Raw genomic sequence first — 15,302 nt, forward strand, 5'->3', positions numbered from 1 at the left:
TCTGCCTGGCTCTGTGTTTCCTGGATGGGGCCGCCTGTTGGGCTGGTTTACAGTTGCCTTTGTATATCTGCTTCATTCTTTATGTCTGCTTCTGTCTCCTTGAACCCCAGTCGGCCTCGGCAGATGGCCACTCACGCTGAGCATGGTTCTGCTGGAGGTTTCTTCCTATTAAAGAGGAGTTTTTCCTCTCCACTGTCGCTACAAGCATGCTTAGTGTGCAGGATTGCCTTTGAGTCAATGAGTTGATGCAATCAGGTGGTTCCTCTTAGATAGAAAACTTTGAATCAATTTGACTGGATGATCTGGTTGAACTGTAAAGTGCCTTGAGATGAGATGTGTTGTGAATTGGCGCTATATAAATAAACTGAATTGATTTTAATTCTTAGAAAGGAAAAGTGTCTTGCTCTATAGATAGATAATTTCAGTTGGATCGAGTAGCTTTTTGTTAGGTTTTAGGTTGTTTTTTTATTTTATTTTTGACACCCAGTGTAGTGCATGAATTGCCTCCAGCAGCAATACAGTCAATAAAATGGTCGTCCATTATTGTATAAATTATGAATTCAGCTGTTTTTCTATAGAAGTTAGAGGTTTGTTAGTAAATCAAAAGCATAATAGGAACCAGGAAGCCAATCAAACAGATCAAGAATCATTTGGCGAAATGTTTGAAGCAGCACTGGATTATTAAACCATATTTTAAGGCTTTAAAACTATCATGAAGGACTGCTCTGTCCATCCTCAACAAAAGGAAAGAGTATGAAACAGTGGGAAACCTATAAATGACACCTAAACCTTGGTAAGGAGGTGAGGGGAGCATTTGAGGGGAGGTTGCACTATTCTGCAGAGAAACCTATAAGTCCTATTTGTATTATGTCACATTTAGGATACAATACACAATATGAAGAAGGTATGCTAATCAGTACAGAGCAAAGGTAAACTGTTTGGTCTAAATTTAAAATGGTTACAACATGTGAGGCTATAAATCTTTCCATTTGAAACAAAGGGGTTAAGAGGCACCAGATGGTAGATGGGGCAGCAGTTCTACTTGAGGCCTAAGGAAGACCACAAATATTAAACAAAAGGATAACGAGACCCAATCAAGATGCAAACATGCACCACACTTAGAAGAAAAAAAAATATTCATGAAAAATATTTCTTAAAAATACTGATGTGATGTTTTTATGCCTGGCTGTTGTTCTATTCTGTAAAATCCTTATATGAGAACAATTTGAAAAAGCTCCAGGGCTAAGAGTGCTTATCTGAGGCCCTGCTTATTATTAGCTAAATATGCAAAATGTTACATACTGCTGAAAAAGGATGTTGTGCTGAGGACACATGCCCAGAGACATGCGAATGGTGTCCATGTCGGTGCGGATGTCCTTTCCATAAATGGTTGCCGTTCCCGAGGTGGGAGGAAACATTCCAGTCAGGATTGACCTGGCAGATAAAGGAGGTTTAGATGTTCTCATGTTCACAAATCAGTTTACATGAGAGCGTATGAGACGTACATGGTGGTGGTCTTTCCGGCTCCATTGTGGCCAAGAAAAGCCGTAATCTGGCTCTCATAGAAGTTGATGCTGAGTCCATCAACTGCTGGGGAGGAGCAGCTGCTAAAGACTTTGACCAGGTTCTCGATGCAGACGCCCTTTACTAGATCTTCTGGCTCTGGCTCAAAAAACAGATCATCTGTGGACACCGAAAACAGCAAGAACTCAAATCTAGTGGTAGTTTTGTGCAGAGAGTGAAACCAATGTGTTTTGGTTCCCTTTAGGTTGATGAAATCATGTGTTTGGAATGCAATACAGCAATAAAAAAAAAAGGTTTAATGATTAACTAAGCATGAAACTGGTAGGTGAGAAGTGTGAGTTTACAAACATCAGCCAGTACAAATGTACACAAGGTCATCAGGTTTGCACACAATGAAACCTGTTTGGAATGAAAAGCCCTCTGTGAGACAGTTAGAGCCGTATACTGACTTACCGTCCTTTTTCTCAGGCTCTGTCTGGCCTAAGTTTTCACGCTGATCATAGTGTTCACATGAGGGGATGTCCTCCTTCTCATTAGCCTGAAGTTGGACATGGTCACCGATTTCCTCACCTGCCTTTTTGTCTCCTTGCTCCTTGTTTGTCAGATTATCAAATCCTTTTTTCTCCAACTCTGTTTTGTAATTCCCTTTAAAATAAATGGAGTAGATGGTAAAATAAAAAGAAAGAAGTTCTCTTTGACATTATCACCTATTTTAAGTAATATTGTGAACTGGCTTAGATTGCAGTACCAGAGGCCGGAGCAACACTGTTGAGCCAATAACATGGCAGGAAGGGGAAGTAAAAGGGACGGCCAATCCCATATTGTCCTATAATGATGAAAATAAACAAATAACTCCCATATTTACTTTTGTTATATTGTGAGATGACATTTTCTTTTAAGCATACTGACCTGGGAAGACGTTGTCCAGGTACCAGGCTAGAGCAGCATAAAGTACCGTGTCCAGGCTCATCATACAGATAGATGTGAGAAAGGAGAACTCGTCCCCCTCTAAAGGACTGGTCTGGATGTTGTCCCACTGCAGCCCCATTCCTTGCTCCTCATATCGGGATAGATACTCCGTACCAAACCCAAAGGCCACTTGGGACAGTAGACTCTAAGAGAAGAAGCATTATGCAGTCATATTAGGTGAAATCTTTCTGCCATCACTAAACTATAAGTTCCAAGTATTTGCATTAATCAGTTTTTCCAACACACCCTCATATTTTGGAAGCTGTGGTACAGACCCTAAGAAGTTGCTTTTTGTCTAAACCTTGCTTTTAACTTTTCTACCAATTTCTCCTTGCCCTGTCTGTTATTTTCATTGGTCTTTATGATATTGGGTGTTTATTAATATTCTCTAATCAAAAGGCATCTTTTTTAAGGCATCTGTTTGTATATAAAGGAAATATGAGCAGGGACCCACCGCCATGATCTTCATGTCTTTGGTGATGCTGTCCTGCCAGGCAAAGCAGAAAATGTGGGGCAAGTAGAGGGTGAAGTAGATGATGCCACAGCACGCCGCTGCCAGGTTGGCCTGGTTGAAAAAGACGCTTAGGAGGAAGCACTGCATGATGGTGGCAGTGGTGAAGGAGAGCAGAAAGAGGAAAAGGATGACAGGGTTGCTGTAGTTCAGAACCCTCCCTCCCTATAGAAAGGACAGAAACACATTTTAGTGAATACTGCTTCATACAAATGGCCACAAGGGGTCGCATAAGCCCAACATACTACAATGAAAAGACTGTTTTCCTGCTCTCTGTTAATGATTTACCAGTTCTTTACTGCAGGTCTTGGAGAATTCTTACATAATTCTCATGATGTCATGGTATCTGCCGTGTTTTCTGGTAATGATTTACTGAGAAAGTAACTATCCAGTGAGCTATTAATATCAGTTCAGTCACTCAAGGAGAAATTGTGGCAAATGGCAGCAGAACAGTTTACTTATTGCCATTTACAGATAAGGAAATTTAAGCACGAAGAAAAAGAGAGAGTTGTTTCTGTTTGAAGGATAGACAGATGTGAAAGTGTAAATATTAAGCTGCTCCTCACCATGATGATGGCAGTCAAAAGCGCGGTGCTGGTACCCATCATGAAAAAGCTGTCAATAAACCAGGTGGACCATATAACATCGTTGGTCACCCCTACGGTCTTCAGGGTCTCCTTCAAGCGGAGCTCCTTCTCCAAAACTATGCTTTTTACTATCATAGACACAGAGTAGACCCAGGCCAGAACCATAAAGATGGGGAAACAGCGGTTCAACGTCAGCATGAAGCTGGAAGAAGGACAGGGGAGTAAAGAATGATAAGGAGGACATACTTATTGACATATGTAACCAGGAATGTGTCAATGTTTCCACTCACAGATCATCCACATAGCAGGGGTAAGGGAACTGCTGTAGGTAGACCCCCAGGGGCCATTCTTTTCCTGTGTGAGTCCTGATGATCCCGTGTTCTATTATGTCCTGAAGGTAGGCAAAGCCGCCCCAGACATAGCGGAGGTCATCCAAAGGATCAGCTCTGGGGCCTGGGTCCCAGTACCTGAGAGTAACACACACATACCTTTAGCTCCCATTTGTTTTTAGTTTCCACGTTCTGCTAGAAGCTGATCTAACCTGTCTTTAACTTTGTTGGTGCGCTCCACCATATCGATATCCATACGGATCTTGAACTTGACGTGAGGTGGAACACTGGTGGTCCAGGAGAACATGTTCGTAAAGACAAGACCCGCCCAGAACTTACCTTCTTCCAGCAGGTCCAAGGCGCGATAAGTGACAGCGTCTTCATCAGGTAGAGGTATAAATTTATCAAGAACCAGACACTAATGGTAAAGGGGAAAAAAACAAACACATCAGGTAACAGACAACAGGAGGCTATGAGCAGGCATAGAATGGCGTAAGCTGTAATGGCAATGCCAAGATTGTTAGTAATTAGTATCTCAATTTAGCATGTTAGCATGAAAATATTTGCTTTAAGTTATGGCTAAAATTTGTTTGTTTTAATAAAAATGAATAGTATTCTATTTTTGGTCCACTATCAACAAGATATCATAGGTACAATGGAAGATTTTTAGGAGGACCACTTATTTTGATGATCCACCATGAAAAAGAGTATCCTCCGCTATACCTTCGACCAGGCATAACCAAAGTTGGTCCTTGAGGGCCGCTGTCCTGCAGGTTTTAGATGTTTCCTTGCCCCAGAACAGCTTATTTTAATAGAAAGCTGATTAACAGGCTTTTGCTCTACTGCAATCATCATAATCATATCAGGAGATCGCATAAATCACAAAATAAAATTGGAGGTTTCCAATTTTCGAGCTTAGTAAAGTTCAATTTTTGGACATATGAACTCGATTTCTTAGTCCGGCTCCATTTAAAGCATGTAATTCTTGTATTCACCAAATAATGAGTGGAGTATGCTGTAGAAAACGCAGATCCTTCAAACTACAATTTGTGAAATTTGAACATTCATTACACCCCCTAATTTAAAAAATTATAATTTGGAGCATTATTTTGCATCTTAATGAGATAAAAAGCCAAAGGTCTAGGTCAAGCTGCATTGGAAATGTTCTTAAGTATAGAAAATAAATGTTATAATGTTACAGACTTTTCGAGACAAACCACAAAGGACATCTCCTTCAAGTTGTGTTTATGCTAGTTGCAAAACCTTGAAAAAACTCCTTTAAAGACTAAAAATATAATAATGTGTGAAGATATTTTCGCCTGATAAGAAATTGCGAAATGCCTTCCAGCATAGGGTTGCTATTGCTTCAGCAATGCATCCAGCGTAGCTTAAAAGACAAAAAAGGCCACAAATACCAGTGCTGGCCCAAGAGCCCTCACACATTTACAGAAGTGTTTGTCTCTTTCCTGAAAAGCGTGTCTGATAAAGCCATTCAATGAAAGCTCATGCAAATGAGGACGGCTCTGGTCCAAAAGGAATCCCTCCAACACAGCCATTTACCACCAAGGCTACCAAAAACCCCTCCTAAACCCAAAACACATACAAACACCATTTGCTATGCAAACACAGGTATGCAGCAAAAACAGAAGGCCCTAATGCACTTTTACAATTTCACACTTAACACGATCAACAAACAATTCACATTTAGAAGAGGATCTCTTTGTGTGTGGAAGTAATTCACAGACATGAACAGTGAAGCCCCACAGTGTGGTGTGATATTTATACATGCCACCAACGTAAAGCAGCCAACCATTAAGCTCAAGGTTATTGTTGCAGCTTTATAAAGGATAGTAGATGGAGTGACAGCTGTGTCTAATTGGCCTCTGTCGCTCCCACTCTCCCTGTCAAACTCAAGTGCTGTAAGCTTTAACTTGGACAAAAAGAAAGTGCACCCACCACCTACCCAGCCTTTTACCCAGGTACAGCCCCTGTCCTCAACCCCTTCACTGCAATATACTTCTCATTCTGATGTGCTTCTGCGGTAAAAGGGGCAGTTTACCCTTTTGTCTTACCCTATAAATGTAGAAGGCCCTTATTAGACACAGTATGCAAAGTTTTCTTTTTGTTTTTTAAATTCTACTCAATCACCATTAAAACAGAGCAGCCAGCTTCTTTGTAACGTTGGCTCATGCCCACCTGGGTGGAAGACCACATTTCTGGACAAAGGGAACAAATTGCAGAGGCAAGAATCTCCTAAAAACGTCAAGAGTGGTGCTTGGGGCACAGTGCTTAGCTCCCAGGGGCATTAGGGCTCAACAAATGCAGAACTTGATAGGATTATTTCCTGAAAAGAACTCTACCAGAACCTGATGTATCAAAGGGGACATAATAGCAATCCAATCCAAATTATATCAATCAAAGTCATTAGAAAAAGACTTAAACATTAGCCCTGAAACTTGAGACTTATCTGTAAAATTGAAGACTGGACCTCTTGTATTGAATTTGCATCACCACATGTCCAAAATGTCCAAATGGGTCGAATGTTTAGCATTAGAAAGGCCAATGAAAACATGTCAGAGACTGTCTTACAGTGTACCCCAGTATAATGTGAGTGAAAATGAGAGAATTTACAAGATAGAATGAGTTAAAATGCTTCTTTACATCATTTGCTCATTAGAGCCAACCTAACTAGAAATGTAAATACTTACACCTTGCTTCAACAGCCAGACAATTAGGGGAATTGAGATATAATTGAGACGTGAAAGCTGGAAAGCTACTATATCAGCAATTCTAATGAAACCGCTCATATCCAGAGAAAAATGCTCCTATGAAAGTTTTAAAATCCTTTGTCCATTTTAATGTTTACAAGAACAATTTAGAGACGGAAGAGATTTAGAACATTCAGCAAGAGGGAAATACGGTTAAGAAGTAAGGGAGGAACATCCAAGAATGGGTTTTAAGCCCCATTAAAGGTCTAGACGAGCTCACCTGAGAAATAAGATCACAACTAAGCTGCCAGCACTTAGGCTTGTTGGCAAGGCTGCAGACACGAAGTAAATAAAGTTGTAATAGATGTAAAGGCAGTGCTGTGTATCATACATTCGGGATACTCTCTCTTCTTCAACTTGTCTTCTGGAAGATGAAGATGGAGGATATGCAAGCCCTCACCAACAGACTTAAACAAGTTTTTTTTTCTCTGTGAAAACACTGATTTAGGAACACAAATGGACGCAAACACTCAACACTACCTCCAGGTCCAATAAATGGAGAACAGCTCTTTTACTTTTGGACTACTTTTAACACAGATAATGCACTAACTGACTTTGAAAAGGCCAAAAAATTGATGCTGACCAACAAAACTCATTTATATCCTGAACAGTAACAGTTCTTCTTCCTCTGCCTAATATTTGATCATTCTTGAGACTTAGGGCTACAAAATACAGGTTACCTCTCAGAAGCATTGTTCCCACAGGGAACAGACAGAAGCTGTGATCAAGTCAACAAACAATCAAATTAGCCAGCTGTCTACAATGACAAAATTTCTTTTGCAAAACTAATCTGACATTAAGGGAATGTTACGCCAGTGCAGCTATTTCTTAACTTTTGGAATTCTGCCCGACTTGAACAGCATGTTCTCTGTCCTTTCTAATCCTGAAGAGAGGCTATAAAAGAGACATTTTTGTCATCTCATCTCTAAAACTTTACACACCTTAAACATTTAAGAGTACAACTTTTATTTGGTACTAGAGCTCATTCCAAACAAGTTACCCAAGCATACTCATCATGATCCAAATGGCCAACCACAAAACCCATACACAACAAAATACAACAACAATCAGGAGAACGACAGGTCAGTCTTTGATTTGCATCTGACTGGAATGGACCTCCACGTTACATAAAACGTCAGTGCTCCAACCAAAGATTGCTCTGGTAAAAGCCAACAGAACTGACAACAACTAATGGCCAGGTGCCGAAATTTCTGTAGAAACAATAAAGCTAAAGTCCACTAGCCTTTGATTTACCTTTTTGTGGTTGTTGCATTTGTCTTTAGGAAACCTTAGGACTGTCAATAGCTTTGAAATAATCAATTCTTCATTTTGCTCTTAATGAGCAAATGCCTAAATGAATAAATGTACCCAAACTGTAGGAGGTTAGATTATTTTTAATGCATTAAACACAAATTTAAACTGATCTTTGATAGCTCCCCGTGCATGCAGTAAAACAAAAATATTGAAAAAATACCTCTTCAACAGGTTATGATTATCTCCGAACTACAAAATCCGCACTGAACATCCTAGATGTTCTGTGAGCGTCCTTAGAAATATAATGCTTCTATGGCAAGCCAAGAACAGGGAGCATTTTAAGTGAATGTTAAACAATAATCCTACAAATACAAACAAAAATACTACTGGCTGGACTTTTATAAGTGGAGACACCTGGTTACTAATAACTGTAACTAAATAACACATAGACTTTTTAAGTCTGTTTCTAGTCTGCAGTAAGCTCCAGGACATGCAGGTAAATGACTCACTGGTCGCCTAGATTAGGGATTAACCCACTGGTTGACAACAGTATGTGAGGTTGCAGAATGTTCATTACCTTACTCAGTAACATGAGGGCTCCTCTGTGGTCATTTCTTTCACACTAGCTGTTAACCTTCTATATCTCACATTTCGGTTCAAAATCTAGCTGTTTGCAAAGGTTATTGGATGACTGCATTTGTCGGCCGCATCAACAGTGAACAGAATGTTGAATACAGAGGTGTGGTGGACAGTTTGGTGGACAGAACCACCTGCAAATCAATGTAAAACAAAAGAGCAGCCAGTGTACAGTAGTACAGGAAGAACCCTACACCCCCTTCACCCTTACATACATCAAGGCTACTGATGTGGACATTATGGATTGCAATAAATACCTGGGGCTTCACATAGACAAAAAAAATGGACTGATGCCCTCTACAGGAAAGTGCAGAATTATCTTTTTTCTTTCTTAGGAAGCTGAGGTCTTTTAACAGGACCATGTTTTCCACTCATGGGTCTCCAGTATCAGCATTTTGCTGACGAGTTTTGGGGCAGCAGGGTTAAGACAGCTGATGCCAACAAACCCAGTAAGCTCATTAGGAGAGCTGGCTCTGTCCATGGCTGCAGAGCTTCAGTCTCTGACAGAGGTGTCTAAGCAGAGAATGCTTAGGAAGCTGCTCCATATAATGAACGAGTCACACGCTCTGAATCCCACAATCCTACCACAACACCTTTAGTTGTAGGCCGAGACCACCAAGAAGCTCTACAGAAAGCCAAAGGAAGTCCTTCATTCTGTGGCTATCATATTCTAGGATAACAGCATCTTCTATATCTTCATTCTGCTAATTTATGCTATTTTAGTTTTGATTACAGTTATATTAGCATGTTATTTTTATTTTTCTTGAAACATATCTATCTATCTATCTATCTATCTATCTATCTATCTATCTATCTATCTATCTATCTATCTATCTATCTATCTATCTATCTATCTATCTATCTATCTATCTATCTATCTATCTATCTATCTATCTGTGCCTACTCACATCTCCGTACTGACTGAGCATCCGAATGACGCGGTCGGTGAGGTTGTAGATGTCTCGCCAGTCAAAATTGGGCATGTCATAATGCCGTTCCTCTGGTGGTCCATTGTGCAGGAAGTTGAGTATGTGTTGGGAGGAGAATGGGGCATCTTCCAGGCTCCTGTCAATAAAATCCATCACAGATGGATTGCGGATAGTATCCTAAAAAAAACAAGCTGTCATGTTAATTTGTACATGTACAGGAGGTGATTGATTTAAAAAAATTGTTCTATTTAAAAATACCAAGTATCTAGCATTTTTTCCAAATTTATATGTGTAAATCGACCTTCTTTTAAACAAAACCCCAAATGCATCCATTTAAAGGTGACGCCTTCAAATGGCATTTGAAGGCATCATCTTCAACACACTTCCAAGACATCATTGAAAAATTAGAAGATTTCTTTTAGGGAAAAAAAATGATTTGAAAAGGAATAATGATGATTCTATATCCCTTCATAAAAACAGTGCTTAAAAGTATAAACCCCAAAGAAATGTTCAGCTTTCATGATTTATTATTAAGGACGGCACACAAAAAGGGCTGTTATCTTTTATAAAATATAGTAAGGGACACCCACGGCCTGAGTCACTTCAACTGCTTACTTTTTTTAGTAAATAGATGATCAAGAAAGCAAACATTTCAACAGTAAAAATCAATTGTTAGCAATAAACAATGTATTGTAAAGCATAGCTGCACATAAAGCGATATAGCAAACAATTACTAAATTATAATAAAGTGTCCTATGCAATCTGACACATGGCGCCAGAACCTAAGGGTGGTCAGTTGGTGAAGAGTTTGCAATTAAGAACTATTTTAAGTTATAAGGTATAATTGTTATGTCAGACTTCTAAATCTGTATCTATAAATTAAAGTTCTACATCTATAAATATCTACAAATGTATACAAAATACAAAATCTGCACTAAATACTCCCAAGCAACTGCTCTATGAGAATGACAAAACAGGCAGCAAACTCTTTTTCATTCTCAGAGGCATCAAACTTCATTTATAACTTCCCAGAATTTGATTTCTGAAAACTGATTCCTTAAAATACAAGAATAAAATATATACAGGACATGCAAAAAAATATATTAAAGCCAAGAAATGGTCATAATATGTTATTAGTTCAGCAATTTTTCCTTGCAAGTATTATTTTCTTACTCTTATTTAGCATGATTTACTCTTTAAATGGCCATTTAGGATATTCTAATAGCTGCCGCACTTCATTCTTATTTCTTGTTAGCTTTAGTGCTGATGTATGCGTGACATCGGACATTTATGGACAAATCGAGTCCCTTATTGGTTTAAGAGGGAAGGAATGTTTAGTTGCAAAATAAAGGAAAATTCTGTATTACACACAAAAGGAAAATCTTACAAGAATCTCAACTATGGGTTCAAAGTCCTTTGCTGACACTCAGCGACAAAAAAGCCTTTACTCCAGACTCCAGCTTCCAAATAGAATCAGGGAAAACGACTTATATTTCCAAGATATGACCTTGGCTGTGATTAAACTAAGATTTCATTGTTTTTGGTCATAATGACATTTGGGGAAAAATTGGTGATGACTGCAGGGCTAAAAGCATCATCCCAACTGTGAACTGTGGGGTTGGCAATATAATACTGTGTGGACGTTTTACTGCAGGATGAAAATTATGAACATGTCGAAATACCCGAGGAACACCCTAAGACTTCAGCAAGGAACTAAAGCTTAAAAACAAATGGGTCTCCTAAGTAGGTGGTGACCATAAACATACAGAAAATGTGTAACAAAGTGGCTTAAGGTGGACAGAGTCAGTGTTTAGGAGTGGCCATCACAAAGATCTCAGAGGGCAAAGCTGAGATGTGAGCGGGCGAGGTGGCTTTCGGACCTGATAGGGTTACACCAGTTCTGTCAGGAGGAAGGGGCTAATGTTAGGAAACCCGAGGAAAGATGCTAAAAAATTTGATCCAAGGTCACACACCTTAAAAATACAGTTTCACCAGAGAGTTTAAACATTAAAGTACATTTCAAATAAGAAGTTGATTCTTGTTATTCTGGTTTCTTTATCATAACTGACCTAAATCAGGAAATATTGTGTCCAAATTATTTTCAGACAGTGAGGAGAGAGGGTCATGTTACTTTTTATAGCATATGGATATATCTGGTTTCATCTGTAGAAAGGAGGTGTCGCCCAGAGACCTAGATGAACAATGGCCTAGATTTGCAAATAGAGATATAATACAAATGGAAAGAGATGCATTATTAACCCAAGATAAATTTTCATATTTGTACTGGAAACTCTAACTAAATGGTGAGAAAGAGGCCTGTGATAACAGAACGTCATCTGCCATCTTATTCAAACAGACAATATTTGGGCATTGGATTTCAGTTGAATGGAAGCAGTGATAAAGATCATCATCATACGCATCTCTTCTGTCAAAAGCAGTGGATCTGGTTCAAGATAAGCTTATTTATTTAGACAGACTGCGGTGTTGTCCCACCCGGATCATCTTGACTTGGACTCCATCTTGGAAAAAAGCCCAGATCTGAGGAGCCACTTCCTCCCAGGCCTTTCCCATAGTCATCAGCCTCTCCAGCTCCTCAAACGTGGTGTTTGCCTGCAGCAGAGGAGAACGTGTGAATCCAAAAATATAGAAACACGTTGCAGGAAACATTGGTAGGAGTGGGAAAAAAAAAAAACACCTAATCCAAAGTTGGACACGAAACTTGGATGCTTAAAAAGATGCACACAACCACACACAGACACACACACACACACTAATCTCCTGCTACATACCATTCCCACATCAAACTCTGCGAAAACAAGCTTTGCAAAGACAACATGCACATTCTCCCACGGAGAATTTCCCGCCAGCCTTCACAGATAACCTGCGACGAACGCTTTTCAGTGCCAGATCGTCAAATATTTACTGCACGCTTATCGTTCAAACCCTGGGATGTGTACAGTGCTTTGTGTGGCGTGCACCCAAGGTTGGCTACTTCAGCATTCAGTCATGTGCAGTGGGGGGTAAAAGCACTCAAGAGTACACCCAATTAAACGCCTTCCCCTTGTGTGTGTCTGATTTCGGGTGACAAAGGGGACAATGGAGCCGGGATGACAATGGAGGCAGTTGTGACAACTGGCTGAATGCATTCAGCCGGCCCAGTGAATCCCAGTAAGGTTCCCACAACCGGGAGCTTCCTCATTCCATTGGACAGTTTAAAACAGCAGGCGACACAAGGGAAGAGGGGGACTCCTCAAGCTGATTTTAGAAAAGCGAGCAGGGGCTAAGATCTGGAGCTTTTTGGCTGTAATTCCACATGTGATGATGGAATGATTCTTTAGATTTTATAACTAAATTTTCTTTAATTTTGAAGAATTTCTGCCTGGAAAATCTGATAAACATGGGTTGGGTTCAGCGTGTGTGACAGGATATAAGATAAGGCCGACAAACGTAGCAATACTCTACAAGAGCATTCTCACATGACGACAACATGTTTGTAAAACATCGTTTCTGACCAGCATTTCCTCGACGTAGTCTGATGCACAACAACAAAGAGCCGCCAGAGTCTTTCCCTTCTGCAAAGTAACGGATTGACCCACTGATTGTCACATTCATCATGCAATTAAGATTCCAGCTGACGCCAGAGGAAAACAAAGAGGTTTAGAAAGGTTGGGTAGGAACAAACATTAGGGTGTGTCCTTTTTCTCTGTGCTCCCACATCTCTTTAAGGAGAAGCCATGGCGGCGAGGCATAACTCTGGAAAAGCCACGGCCCTGACAGTCTGAAGCCCATCAGCTTGTGTTCTTCCATTGCAACCAAGCCATCCATGACTGCTCCCCCCTCCCCTCTTCCTAGCTTAAAGGCTTTGACAAACACTTATCTACATCTAGATACAAAGGTCTGGACATGACATGGGGAAAGCTGATCCCCTTTTTTTAGGGGGGAAATCTATTGTTTAGTGTGTCAGAATAGGCAACTCAAAGAAAAACAAAGATATGGATGTCAGTGGGAGACTGAAAGGATCTCTGGGTGGGCTTATGTGATACCAAATTCATTCGGTTTCTTTCTAGAAGTATCTTGGATGTTGTAGGGCTACCCTGTGCTTTTCTGGTGTTATTCTATCTTAACCTTGATTATAAATTAAAACCACTTTTTACTGAAAATACCACCATGAGTCCAGATCTTGCAAACACTGAGTTTTTTCTCAAATGTTCTACCTTTTATCTACTGTGTTTTGAAAAGCTATTTATAGCCTTGAGGGTCTCTAACATTTGAACCAGTAAAACAACACATTTAAAAGGAATTTAATTTGAATTTTATGACACAAGAGGTCTACATATTGTGTGATAAAATCATTAAGCCCCCTGTGAGGCAATACGGTCTACAAGCTCTGATTATCAACAGCTTTTTCTTATATTTTTCTTTGGACAACAGCTCAACATGAGTCAGATTCGATGTCAACAGTAGTTTTCCAGTTTAGCCAAAGATTTTTAATTGCATTTGAGTCTCGATTTTGACCAAAAATAAATAAATCACATTAAGTTTAAGTTATCCAATTCTGAAGCTCTAGGAATTTGTTTAATTCTACTAAAAGATGAACCTCTGCCTGTTACTTAAAATGGGCTTTCTTCTTGGATTACCCAGTATTTCCATAGAGCAAAGATTGTTTGGAAAGACATTGAAAAGACGACATGATTTACGTCAAAACTATATTTACATGTGGTTGAAAAGTTAAAGGTGAAAAGCCACAATTTATTAGATTGTTAAAAAGACGTTGCATACTGGGTTTGAGATGCTTTTCAACGTCTTTTATTTTAATAAAGTAGGACAAAATCCGTCTTACCAAACTTTTCAACAATTATTTCTGGGCTAAATTAAAACTATGATTGACCGACTAGATTTGCCCTAAAAACCAATGTCTAAATAACTGCTCGTGGGAATTTGATCCATTTCTATATGGTTTTGCTAAAGAAAAGCATTCCCAGAGCATGATACAGCCACCACCATGTTACACCATGTGTTTTCAAGAGGATTTACAGTGTTAGATTTCAGGTAAATATGGAAAAAATAGAGGTTTTGTCATTCTAATATGACCGGGACATCTTCTTTCTCATGTTTGCAGTAGTGCTTTTTTTCAAACTGCAAACTTGAAATGTAAACTAGACCCCGTTTTTAGTTCTAAACAAAGGTTACAAAATGTCACCATGTCCCATTTCCGATGTCCTTTTTTGTGTTTGTCTTTCATGTAAAATTGAAATAAAATACACTTTGTTTGAAGGCGGTGACTTTGTAAAAAAGGGGAAAAGTAGCAGTGATGCCAATATTTATGCCAAGCACTGAGATATAGGTAGCCTAAAATGAAGAATTCGTCTACAACACAGGGGACCTGGGTTTGACATACAGTTGTGGCAGGAAGAGCATGTGACTTAAAACTTTGTCAAGTCTGACAAATAACTCATTATGATTTTGAAGTTTGACTCCTGGAAAAACTAGCAGCCAAAAAACGGACACAAATAAATCACCTTAATGTTGTACAGAAAGAAGAGAAAAAAGAGAATATATAGAAATAGAAAGTTATACTTCAAACTTTATACATATTCAGGTGGTGGGGTTAAGTATAAACTTATGATGTCCAACCCCTATATATGAAAAACTAATTATCCATAACTTTACGATAAAGTTTCCTTACAGTTAATAATTATAATATTTCTGTATTGAGTACTATTCATATATTAACAATTAATATATTCACATTTAAGCACCTACAAGATTAATAACCACAATAATACTGTTTGATG

At 39.2% G+C, this 15,302-nt stretch overlaps 1 protein-coding gene across 1 annotated transcript in view; it reads right to left on the reverse strand.

The window, feature by feature from the left end:
* Positions 1 to 15,302, reverse strand: part of abca4a (ATP-binding cassette, sub-family A (ABC1), member 4a) — a 57,986-nt gene that overhangs the window by 23,911 nt on the left and 18,773 nt on the right. The window contains exons 10-20 of the mRNA XM_038304301.1: positions 12,001 to 12,117; positions 9,487 to 9,684; positions 4,133 to 4,338; positions 3,882 to 4,058; positions 3,571 to 3,793; positions 2,948 to 3,169; positions 2,434 to 2,638; positions 2,273 to 2,350; positions 1,978 to 2,169; positions 1,506 to 1,683; positions 1,303 to 1,434 (exon numbers count right to left, since the gene is read on the reverse strand). Coding sequence (XP_038160229.1) covers positions 1,303 to 1,434; positions 1,506 to 1,683; positions 1,978 to 2,169; positions 2,273 to 2,350; positions 2,434 to 2,638; positions 2,948 to 3,169; positions 3,571 to 3,793; positions 3,882 to 4,058; positions 4,133 to 4,338; positions 9,487 to 9,684; positions 12,001 to 12,117 — 1,928 coding nt within the window. The remainder of the gene's footprint in view (positions 1 to 1,302; positions 1,435 to 1,505; positions 1,684 to 1,977; positions 2,170 to 2,272; positions 2,351 to 2,433; positions 2,639 to 2,947; positions 3,170 to 3,570; positions 3,794 to 3,881; positions 4,059 to 4,132; positions 4,339 to 9,486; positions 9,685 to 12,000; positions 12,118 to 15,302) is intronic.

This window comes from Cyprinodon tularosa, unplaced genomic scaffold, assembly GCF_016077235.1.
Source record: "Cyprinodon tularosa strain WSP-4 unplaced genomic scaffold, ASM1607723v1 ctg53, whole genome shotgun sequence".
Classification (NCBI taxonomy): domain Eukaryota; kingdom Metazoa; phylum Chordata; class Actinopteri; order Cyprinodontiformes; family Cyprinodontidae; genus Cyprinodon; species Cyprinodon tularosa.